Source organism: Mus pahari, chromosome 19 (assembly GCF_900095145.1).
Source record: "Mus pahari chromosome 19, PAHARI_EIJ_v1.1, whole genome shotgun sequence".
NCBI lineage: Eukaryota > Metazoa > Chordata > Mammalia > Rodentia > Muridae > Mus > Mus pahari.
In genome coordinates, this window is record NC_034608.1 from 51009447 (window position 1) to 51021525 (window position 12079).

Here is a 12079-nt window from a genome sequence, read left to right on the forward strand (position 1 = left end):
GAACTCAGAAATCCGCCTGCCTCTGCCTCCCGAGTGCTGGGATTAAAGGCGTGCGCCACCACGCCCGGCAGTATGTTACTCTTATAACAGACTTACTGCTAGAGAGAAAAAGAGAGAACCGGGCACAAGGAGATTCATAAGCTTTCACTGGATTCGGGAACACAAAGCTCTGTGCCCAGGAGCTGGTTGGCAGGGGGCAAACAGAATACGCCTGGGCGCCAACCAAAACTGAAATGATGTCTGGTGGGTTCTAACTGGTATGGTGAAGAACAATCACAGTTTGACAGCCATTGACCTTAAAACAGGAACTTCACTTATATTGTCACTGTCAAAGCCTATTGTGTGGGATCAGTGGCATCCTTACACAAAGCAGGAGTAAGGAGAGGCGACCTAGAGCTGCACGGGCCACACCTTCCTTCACAAGAACAAAGAAATTAGCTTTAAAGGGCCAGCAGGGTTCTACATTTACAGGATGACTGCATGTGTGGAACAGAAGAAAGCGGTGATATTGAGAATATTTTGTTTTTATCAACATAATGAAAAATTATAAAAAGAAAAAATTGTGGAGCTGACAACTGAGTCAGGGCCATGTCCCTGCTGGACACACCCTCTGTTCCTGAGCCCCATAAAGCTATGATAGCATTACAATATCCTATAACACGCTGTGCTTCACTGGGCGAAGCTGGTACTCGGTAAATAACGGTTTACATGGTGCTCTGAAGAAGACAGTAATTCGGACCAGAGTCACTAACTCGACACAGGAAAAATTCTACACTCTTTAGGACATCCTGGAGCTCTAAGTCACGCATAGGTGCTATACATACAAGGATATACACATTTTGTTTGTTTGTTTCAAACCCTAAAATCCTGTATCACCATTATACAGGTGAATATTCAGAAGGTTCCCTGGGACCTCAGAGTCAGTTTCAGGTCTTCCACAATTCACAACTGGACTTTTTTGCTTGTTTGTTTCAAACACATGGTCCTCTTGACATAGTCCTGGCTGTCTCAGAACTCCTCCGGCCTCTGTCACCTGAGCGCTAGGATTAAAGGTGTGGTCCATCAGGCATAGCCAACAAGAACTAAGTTCTACTATGGAACATCTGGACAAGTTCCGGAAGCCCTGAAGCCTTGGGGCCCTGCAACCACCTGCCAAATCACGGGTCATTCCTTGCTGCTAACTGCCTGAGGCGCACCACAGCCAGACTTCACTGAAACTCAAGGGCCACCAGCATCAGCAGCCAGCAGGAACTGAACTCAGCTGTCTTCACGCCCTTAGGGATGGTTTGTTTCAATGTACAAAAGGAGGGAAATACTCATTAGAAAAATGCTTGTACAAGATAATAACAAATGTGGTGAACAAATGTCTGTCTATAAAGCAAGTGTCTTACAACTGCCTACACTGTAATATAGCATAAAAGCACAGAATATCTTCAGAGAAAGCTTTAGGTGCAAATTTTTATCAATCAGAGTAAAAATTATGATCTAAAGGGTAAACAAGATGACATAAGCCAAGGTTTTGCTCTGTTCTTGGAGGTATTTAGGGCACAATGGTGATCAGGCTATGTTCTATACCAGCGTCTATGTAGAAGACAGACACAGATGCATGCCATCACGGATACACTACAGCCTAAACCAGCTATCTTGAGCATTTCAGTAAGACTGCTTGAGAAAAGCCAAGTGTTACTTAATAATTTGTCTGGTTTTGATTTAGGAAGAAAGCTCAAGAGGGCGAATTAAACTAATGAGTCCCTCGCTGTTGGCATTGGGCACTCATATTTCTTCTGTAACCATACTGGCAGAAATAAAAGTATTCTTTTTTTTTTTCTTTCTTTCTTCCTGGTTCTAAGGAATGGAGCCAGAGCTTTCGCTTGCAAGCAAGTGTTCCACCATTAAGCTATAACCGTAAGTTTTGGGTAGGTGGGGTTAGACACAGGGTGTCCTCTACAGTCCAGGCTATCCTCAAAGTCACTTTGAACTTCTAATCCTCTTGTCTCTGTCCCTAAAAGCTAGGATGATATCATACTGAGTTTAAGTCACCACACTGAGGTTTGACGGCATGCTGAAGATCAATGCCAGGGCTTCCTGCATCCCAGGCAAGCAAGCGAGCTACAGTCCAGCAGCCAAGACATTCTAAAGAGAGACATACTTGCACCTCGTCCCTTAGCTATCAGACTATTGAAACAAAGGACCCACGGAATGCAATTTCCCTCGTAAGTCTCATTCTGGGAAAGAAACAGCTCTCAGCTAATGGAGACTATTCCCCAGAAACAAACTGCAGAACGCTGACAACTTGTAACAGAAACCAGGAACCAAGACAATGGTGGCAGTGAAGGGTAGGTAGGTCCCAAATTCATCAGGACTTCTGAGCTGTGTGTACTCCCAGGCTGTGCCCTGGACCTAAATCATTACAGTACTCCAAAGGTGGAGTTTGGTGGGAGACTGCTGGGTCTCCTCATCTATTCCATTTCCTAATATGGCTATACTACAAGAAAACAAAACAAATAAACAAGCTAAAAAATAAAAACATTTTGTGTGGTGGTTTGAACACAAATGACTTCCACAGGTTCACATATTTAAATGCTTAGGCAGGGTTACTGTTTAAAAGGATTAAGAGGTGTGGCACAGAGGTTTCAAAATCCCATGACAGGCCCAGGCTCTCTCTGATGGCTGACTATGAATCAGGATGTAGAGCTCTCTGGTACTTCTAGCACTATGCTTCCCATCATAATGATAATGGACTGAAGCTCCGAACCTGTAAGCAAGCCCTCAAATAAATGTTTTCTTTTTAGAAAAGTTGTCAGGGTCAATGACAAAGAAATTGGTACCAGGAGTTGGGTACTGCTGTGACAGGCTTGACCACACTGTGTATTGGAGGAATGTGGGTAAACTTAGGGACTTTAGAAGAAAAAAGCAGAGGGGGAAGTGGGGTAGGGGAGCTAACGAGTCAGCATATTTGGAGCATGGAGGACAGTGATGTGGGAGTCCAGCTAGAGAGGTTTCAGAGAGGAAGAATATTAGTAAAGGACTCAGAGACCATTGTTGTGGAATTTTGGCAAAGAATGCGGCTACTTATTTTTACTAAAAATCTTTCTGATGATGGAGCTGGAGAGATGGCTTAGCAGTTAAGCCTCTCCTCCAGAGGTCCTCAGTTCAATTCCCAGCAACCACATGGTGGCTCGAAACCATCTGCAATGGGATCTGATTCCCTCTTCTGGTGTGTCTAAAGACAGAAAATAAATCTTTAAAAAAAAAAAAAAGTTTCAAAAAACAATCTTCCTGATGGTAAATTGGGATTAATGACATTGGCAGATTCCAAGAGGGTCTGCCATTGCCTGTGTTAGGTCGTTATTAGCAGATCTATAAGGAAAAGGAACAAATTGGACAATGAGAACTAGACAAGCGTGAAGCTTGAGGAGAACAGGAGGACCATGCGTGTGATGGAGCTGTGCCCAGTGTTTAGGAGAGCGCAAAGGAAAGCCTGCCTCAAATAGGGTCAAAAGAGCGACCTCAACGCAAGGCCCCTCCCAACCAACAGAACTTCAAATTCATGAGAAGGAATTAAAGAAGAGCGTGAGCCATGAAGAAAAGCTGAAGCAAACATAACTCAGTGTTCCAGCCCCAACAAGCAGAACTTGGCAGCTTCAGCGATGTGGGTCCTGCTTTAGTCAGGGGTACAAGAAATGGGTTGTGGAATTTCCCTCCAAGGCCAAAAAAAAAAAAAAAAAAAATCCCCTGAGGCCAGGTGTCCCTGCATTGGAGGCACAGAAGTTATTGTGTAAGGTTGTGAAGATAAAGCCTGGATTGTATTGGAGATCCCGTTATGTTGCAGATACAGATTCATGGGAAACCCACACGGGGAAACCTACAGAGTGGGTGGGAAGTCAGCCCAGGAGAGCTGCGTTGTAGTCAGCAAAACTGGAAAGGAGTTGGAGATCTGACGGGTACTCTGACCAACACACATAGAGATGCAGAATTTGGGGTTTGCCCGGCTGGGATTTTTTTTTTTGGGGGGGGGGGCATATTTCCATACTATGATCCCTTTTCTCACATCTGGAATAATATTGTATATTCTGTGCTACTACTATATGCTAGAAGTACGTGATCTGCTGCACAAACACACAGCGGAACAGTGGATGGAGCTTGGGGACTCTTATGGGAGAGTTGGGGGGAAAGATTGAGGTCCCTGAAGAGGACAGGGACTCCACAGGAAGACAGAGTCAACTAACCTGGATCCTTGATATATCTCAAACACTGAACAATCCACCAAAGAACATGCACAAGCTAGACTTAGCCCATCCCCCTATATGTGCGGATGTACAGCTTGGTCGTCACGTAGGTCCCAAACCATTGGAACAGGGCTATCCCTAAAGCTGTTGCCTGTCTACAGAGTCTGTTCCCCTAACTTGGCTGTCTTGTCTGGCCTCAGTGGGAGAAGGCGCACCTAGCGCTACAGAGGCTTGATATACAAGGGGAAGGGATGTGGGGATTGTGGGGAAGTTGGATCCAATTCTCTCAGAGGAGAAGGGAAAGGGGGTGGTGGAAAGGTTCTGTGGGATCAGAATTTAAAGTCAATTAAAAAGAAAACAAAAGAAAAAAGCAAAATATAAAAAAACAAAAGAAAAAAACACAGTTATAAAAAAGTATGAGATCTGTTTTTATATTCTGATTTTACATAGGATTATAATTTAAAAAAAAAAAAATGAGCCTCAGAGAGGTTGAACTTTGCGCTTTTAAACAGTGTTGAACCTGATGAGAACTTTTAAGTTGGACTCGATGTAATTTTGTTATATGGCGACAAGCCTACGGGGACAGAGAGTGGAATGTGGCATTTTGAATAGGAACGGCACACACAGGTTCCTATGCTCGAATGCTCAGTCACCAGGGACTGAAACGCTTTTAAAGGACTAGAAGGATTTAGAGGTGTGGCCTTTCGTGTCACTAGGAGATGGGATCTGAGGTTTCAAAAGCCCATGTCAGACCCAGACCCTCTGTCTACCTGCTTCCTGTGGGGTCAGGATATGGCTGTCATGGGCTGCTCCAGCTTTATGTGTGCTGCTGGGCTCCCCCCTTCAAGGTGGAGTGGCCCTGCTCTCTGTCCTCACAGCACCAGAAGAGTGACTAAGACCCCCTTCTCGGGATCACCTGTCTGTCTAATGGCGCGTGGGGAACCAGAAGCCAGGGCTAGCTTGTCAGGGCTGCTGCAGCCCGGGCCTTGATGCTACCAACCCCAGTGACACTCCAAGGGACCTGTGATCTACTGGGCTTCCGTTACCTAACGTACCTAAGGACACGTACAATCAGAGTGAAGGATCAGAGTGACGCACACTTGACGCACACTTACGTTCAAAGCGTTCTTTGCGGCCTCTGCTTCTGAGCGACTGTCGAAACTGACAAAGCCTACGGGCTGAGGGAAAGAGAGAAAAATCAAGATTAAAAAAAAAAAGAAAGAAAGAAAACTCAATCAAGGGACATCTGTGTTCTAGGTCAAGGGTAGTGTCTAACTGAAGAACTAAGATAAAGAAATGACCGCAGGCGATGGGGAGAAAGGAGAAAGCCAATTCCAAGAATCAGGATATGATGGCTTAAAGAATTTCTCACGTGAATCAACGGGATGGTAAGTGCAGTACTTGGAGGGCAAAGCCAAGAATTTAGAGAATCATGTTTTAAAATGGAAAAAAAAAAAATTAGATGTGGTTGGAAAGTGAGCAGCAGTGAACGGGGACGGAGGGAAAGCTGGGCTGGAGAGGAACAAAGTTTCCTAATCAAATTCACTGTACCTCAGCTTCTTCGTCTTTTAACATGCAAAGAGAAAGCGAGTCACGTTTTGGTTCACTGTAAGTGCAAGGAATATAATGACACAGAGGTGAGAAGCCCCTCTGTAGTTTCACCGCGCAACCGGAAAAACTACAAAATGAAGCTTCCGTCTCAGAGCCAAGTCATGCCTTCTAAGGCACGTCACGTTTACAGGCATGGAGGGCCACTGCTAAAAGTCACAGGCCCCTTTTAGATCTTTCGGTGGGTAGGCTGCCTGCAGCCTAGCTCACCTCTGCTACGGCACGGGTTACAACTCACTGCGAAGCTTCAAAAAGAAGGAACATTTAGAAGGTCTCTAGGAACCCTGTCAATTACCACCTCTAGCCTGTCCTTGCTACGCGTCACTGAATACCCAGAACTCGTCTGTTCTGTTTCGTTTGTGTGTTTGGATTTGAGACAGGGTTTCTCTGTGTAGTCCTGGCTGTCCTGGAACTCACTCTGTAGACCAGGCTGGCCTTGAACTCACAGAGATCCACCTGCTGGGGTTACAGGCACGGGCCAATACCACTATGCCACCTGGCTTTTCATCTGTGCTCTTGGAGGTGCGGTGGAGAGCATGATTACTTACCATCTAATATTCCTATATAAATGGCAAATAATATTCCGTGAAGAGGGCTTCGCAAGGATTGTGACTAGGGCTGCAAGAGATGGCTCGGCGATTAGGGTCACTGAGAAGACCCACGTCTGATTCCCAGCACCAACATGCAACTCACAACTTTAACTCCAGTTCCTGGGGATCTATGCCCTCTTCTGGCTTTTGTGGACAATTACTGAAGAGAGAGTATATACAAATAGGCAAAATTGCCATATATGTATATGTGCATTTGGAGATATATATAATTTTCCTAGACTAATTCCCAATCAACTTCATCTTTAATTCCGATAACACACAGGTAGAAAATCCTAATTGAAACAAAAGAATATTTATTGGGAGTAATTAGCAAATGGCGACCATTTTTAGAAGTTCTAAATCCTTACCTGTTTAGATGTGAGCTTTATGAGAGAACCTTCATAGCCCTGAAAAACAAAGAGCCGGCTTAGAAGACGACAGAGCATTACATCCTCCCCAAATAATATCAATGGCTGGTAGAGTGCACTGGCAGGTGACACAGCGGGACACACCGTATCAGTGTAGAGACAGGCTTGCCTGAGCAAGGCCAGTGGCCCTGGGCTGTCATTAAAAAAGGGATTTGAGGGATACTCCAAGGTCCCTCAAATTCAGTGCTGGGACTGATTGATCCTTCCGTCGTTCTCAGTGGAAAACTTTAGCTGCCAACTAGCTACTGTAAACATTTACATCCAAGGCCATGAATGGTCATCCAAGACGGTCATAACTCACAGCACTGTCTCTTGCTATTTTGCAAGGGGCTCTTTCTCTTAGAAATCCCAGAGATTTCAAACCCCGATGCAAAGGGCACACAGTATTTCACTCAGGTCAGACAGCACTAGAATGGTCACAAACAGGAATCAAATGATTTCTCTCTGCTGTCATTGTTACTGCTGCATTATGGGAATGGCTAGCTACCTGTGCACAAAGGGTACCTTCTTGGCACATCAATTGTACTCTCTCATCTTTGAGGGTCAATTCCTGGCTTTTCCTGACTCAGTCTCCTTCCCATCTCTCGTGTTTTCTGTTGCATTATCCCTGCCTCTTCTCTGTCCTGCCTCATCAGGACAGGCTTCCACCAGAAACCAAAGCCAACACCATCTCTCAACTGTAAGGTTGTCCCTGCGAGCTTAAGCGCTCTTCCAGCTGCGAACAAAACCTCCCTTAACTCACAGGTCCTAGACTCGGGATGCCTTCCAGGACATAGTCTGGGTTTGAAAGGTCAACCTTCAAGGTTTTGTCCTGAGAGCATTGTTACTCCAGTTTTAGCCCAAGGTTGCGACTAACTTGAAGCCCAACTTTCAATCCTCATCAACGTTCAGCATCTCTAGGGTGATTGTATCTCCATAGGAATGATGGGGAACTCTCTTAGACAGAGTTTATTAAATACCAGGCAAAGATTTCCCTTCAGTTCATACAAAGTTAACCTGTAAAGCTTTATTTTGTTGAACATTTATGACATTTGGTATAAAAGCACAAGGTTCTTAACCCAAGCCATTAAAAAAAAAAGTGTATTCATGCCCATGCACAACTGTCAACAGTGCCACTCTAGCGAATAAAGCACCATGTATGGGCTCGAAACACACTGCTGCATTTCAAATATAAAAATGCAGTAAATAGTTTATACTTTTGGTGGTGTGGGGGTTGCTGGGGAAATCAAACCCAGGATCTTACCCACATGAGGTAAGTGCTCTACCAGAGAACTAGTGTGTTTCTGACCCAGCTGGACCTCTTCTGCTCTGCCCTTAGGGGACTGCCTCTAACTGGAGGGTACCACAGCTGAGAGACATGGAACAGAGAATGCTGGGGCCAGTGGCTCTCCACAGCAGTGAGAGAACAGACTGCTTGGAATACACTGTCAGAGACCAAAGGACAATGATAGTCTACCTTCACTCACACTCACACACACACACACACAGACACAGACAGACACACACACACACAAACATGCACACATATACATACATACACACATATAAATGTGCGCGCCCGTGTGTGCGTACAAACACACACACACACACACACACACACACACACACACACACACACTCACTCACTCACTCACTCACTCACTCACTCACTCACTCAGTACCTTGAATGGTCTGAAGAGCAGGTACAGCTCTCGGGGCTTGATGTCCAGAGGCAGACCACTGACGAATAGGGTCCGGACCTAGAAAATAAATGTAACAGGAGAGTGGTCAAGGCTGTAGAGAATCCAGAGGCTACTTCTCATCTTAAATCTCAACAGATCCTGACTTCTCTAACAAAGCTCTTCCTATCTATGTCAGGATGAATGGAAGCTCCATATAATTTTAATATTAGTTTACAACTGTATCGTGAGGACAACTGACTCTCCACTCTTCTTGCACAACAATAGGACAAACTTGAAAAGGAAACTCAAGCAAAGTTTTGGCTTCTCTTGCTTCAGTCTCTCTTGTCACCGTGTCCCTTGGTGGCGTTAATTACCATTATTTTAATAAGCATAAAAGTACCGAGATTAGCCGGGCGTGGTGGCACACGCCTTTAATCCCAGCACTCGGGAGGCAGAGGCAGGTGGATTTCTGAGTTCGAGGCCAGCCTGGTCTATAAAGTGAGTTCCAGGACAGCCAGGGCTATACAGAGAAACCCTGTCTTGAAAAACAAACAAACAAAAAAAAAGTACTGAGATTAAATCAGTCAAGCAGGCCTATACAAGAGCCTCTCACTGATTGCTTCTGACTGAAAATCAGAGAAAAGCTGGCATAGGAACCAGAACCTAAAAGGGATTTTAATGGAGATGAGATAAGGGTCTAGTAGGGGTAGGAAGGAAGAAAGTTCAGGCTGCGCATTCTAGGGGTAGAGTATGCTAGACTACACAGGAACCCAGGCTCAAATCATAGGGCGCATCAAACACTAATGGCTCAGGAACGGATCCGGGCACTGAAGACGAGGACTGGCCACAGAATAAGCACTGCGAGCTTTCAGCTCAGTTACTCCACTCCGCTCCTCTTTATTAGATAGCATGTTCAATCATTAACCACAGATAAATGACAAGGAGGGAGTCTACATGATAGATTTCTAACACGTCCCACAGTTGTGTGTACAGAATCGAAAATCAATAAGGTCCTTTTATTGGTCCAGTACAGTATGACATCAGGCTGTCTGCATGCTAGTGGTTCATATATGCTGTTGTTAGATAGCAATCTCAGAATTCTGGTTTCTTTCAATTTATGAAACATGTTTGGTATATGTCTTTAAAATGTAGGATGTGTTTACTTTTCACACGTCCGCATGTGTGCATTGGCTGTGACTGCTGATCAATACGTATGCTCCAATGTCGAAACAGAACCACAGAAGTGCTAAGTTTGTCTCTGTCCATTCCAGTTTACATAAAGCTAATTTCATCTGTATTGTTATCTATCCAAGGTCTATCGATCGCTTCTTACTGAGTAGTATTCTGTTATATGGATGTACCAGTTCATTTATCCATAAACCCGTTGATATATATAGTAAGATTTGGTTTATCCTAAAAACGAAAATTCTGGGGCTGGAGAGATGGCTCAGTGGTTAAGAGCACTGACTACTCTTCCAGAGGTCCTGAGTTCAAATCTCAGCAACCACATGGTGGCTCACAACCACCCATAATGAGATCTGATGCCCTCTTCTGGTGTGTCTGAAGACAGCTACAGTGTACTTACATACAATAATAAATAAATCTTTGGACCACAGTGAGTGGGGCCAAAGGGAGCAGGGCCGGAGAGAGCCCTGAGTTCAAAGCCCAACAACCACATGATGGCTCACAACCATCTGTACGGCTACATTGTACTCATAAACATGAAATAAATCTTTAAAACCAAAATTCTCCTTCCATTCCTTGTTTTATGCCTCAGAGCATTGCAAATGTGCTCTGAGTTCTTTAGACAAGTGTGTGCTCTGCAGGCGTTTGTTTGATGGAGTAGTCTAATACAGTCAATTAGGTCGAGTTTGTTGACCAAACTTCTCCTGTGTTCTTCCTTTCTTCTTTCATCTCTGACACAAAGAAAGTTCCTGAGGCAAAGGTGCCTGAGGGAACCCTACTATCCAGGCACTCACCTGCCTGCTTCATGGAGCAAAGCTGAAAACCAGCTGGGGACAGCCTGGGTTAAGAGAATTAACCCTAACTCCAAGACCTGCCACATCCTCAACTCTGTGCTGAGCATGGAGCGAATGGAAAAGAATTGCACAGAAACAATGTGACATGCAGACCCTTTGTTTTACAGTTAGGACACCGTTAGGACAGTATAGCATTCTGTGATATATATTGTTTAGGTTTGGGGAGTTCACTCAAGAAATTAACTTACATTTCTAAAACTGGTCTAAAGAAAAAGACTTTACAGACAAATGACCAATGAAACTCAGTATGTACCTGGGGATTGTGAACAAAAGACAATATGTCGCTTAAGGTTCATCTATAACACATAGTATATTATACCACCAATAAAAAAAAAATACTATGCCACCAATTAAAAAAAAAAAAAAAGTGCAAAAACAGAATGTCAAGAAGACCCAGCAGATATATCCACTTGCCACCAAACCTAACCATCTATAGTCTACAAAGACCTATGTCCCCAAGGTGACTAGGACTCTCTCATGCATATACTGGCACATATACAAGAGAACAGACCAACAACAACAACAACAACAAAAAAAAAGATACTGTGCAAGGAAAAAAAATACCGTATGGTTTCAGTATTTAGAGAAGGAAGCATCTTTTTGGAAACAGATGCGAGTGTCTAGGATCAGCTAAGAGTGGTAGAAGAATGGCCTCAGTGGTCACAACTGCTTCTGTGTTTTCTCATTCCGTGAGAACAACAACCCCCGGAACACGCACTGCACTTGAAGGTGTTTTTGTTTTTGACAGGGTTTCTCCGTATAGCCCTGGCTGTCCTGGAACTCACTTTGTAGAACAGGCTGGCCTTGAACTCAGAAATCCGCCTGCCTCTGCCTCCTGAGTGCTGGGATTAAAGGCGTGTGCCACCACGCCCGGCTGTGTTTTTGTTTTTTAGACAGGGTTTCATGTAGCCCCGGCTGGCCTCGAATTTGCTATGCAGCCAAGGATAACCCAGAAGGTAGGGTTAGGGTTAGGGGTCTGGGTACTTATTGGTAGGGGTAGTTGTAAGGGTCAGATTAGGGTAGGGGAATGATAGGGGTAAGGGTGAGGGTAAGTTTAAGGGACAAGGTAAGGTAGGGAGTACGGGTAGGAGTTACACTTAGGGAAGCTCACTCGACTTCAGAAGCCCATCTCACTATCTGGGGGATCTCACACTTTCTCCCATGGAGGAACCGACAAAGGGAAATCATTCCTGAATATTTACATTATACACTGCCATTCAACTAAAGGCCACGAGCTTCAAGAGTACGGTGTGCTTACAATCCTTTCTAATCTGCCCCAGATTTGGTAAACTTAATAGGCCTCATTATTTAAAAAAAAAAAAAAAAAGAGGGGGGAGGGGAAGGGGTGGGGAAGAACAGAAGGGAGGAAGGAATGGGGATAGAGGAGGAGGTGTGGAGGAAGAGGGATGGAGAAGAAAGAAAAGAAAAATCTAGCTAACCAACAAGTGGGAAAATAACTCTATAAATCTCAGCTGTACTTTCCTGTGGCTGCCAGAGAAAGAGTCACAGGATTTAAGACACGTC

At 44.5% G+C, this 12079-nt stretch overlaps 1 protein-coding gene across 5 annotated transcripts in view; it reads right to left on the minus strand.

Moving 5' to 3' along the window:
- Rbpms (RNA binding protein, mRNA processing factor) overlaps positions 1 to 12079 on the minus strand; it is a 151897-nt gene that overhangs the window by 78128 nt on the left and 61690 nt on the right. For all 5 annotated transcript variants that reach the window (XM_029531787.1, XM_021219174.2, XM_021219173.2 and 2 more), the window contains exons 2-4: positions 8517 to 8594; positions 6796 to 6834; positions 5345 to 5407 (exon numbers count right to left, since the gene is read on the minus strand). In XM_029531787.1, coding sequence (XP_029387647.1) covers positions 5345 to 5407; positions 6796 to 6834; positions 8517 to 8594 — 180 coding nt within the window. The remainder of the gene's footprint in view (positions 1 to 5344; positions 5408 to 6795; positions 6835 to 8516; positions 8595 to 12079) is intronic.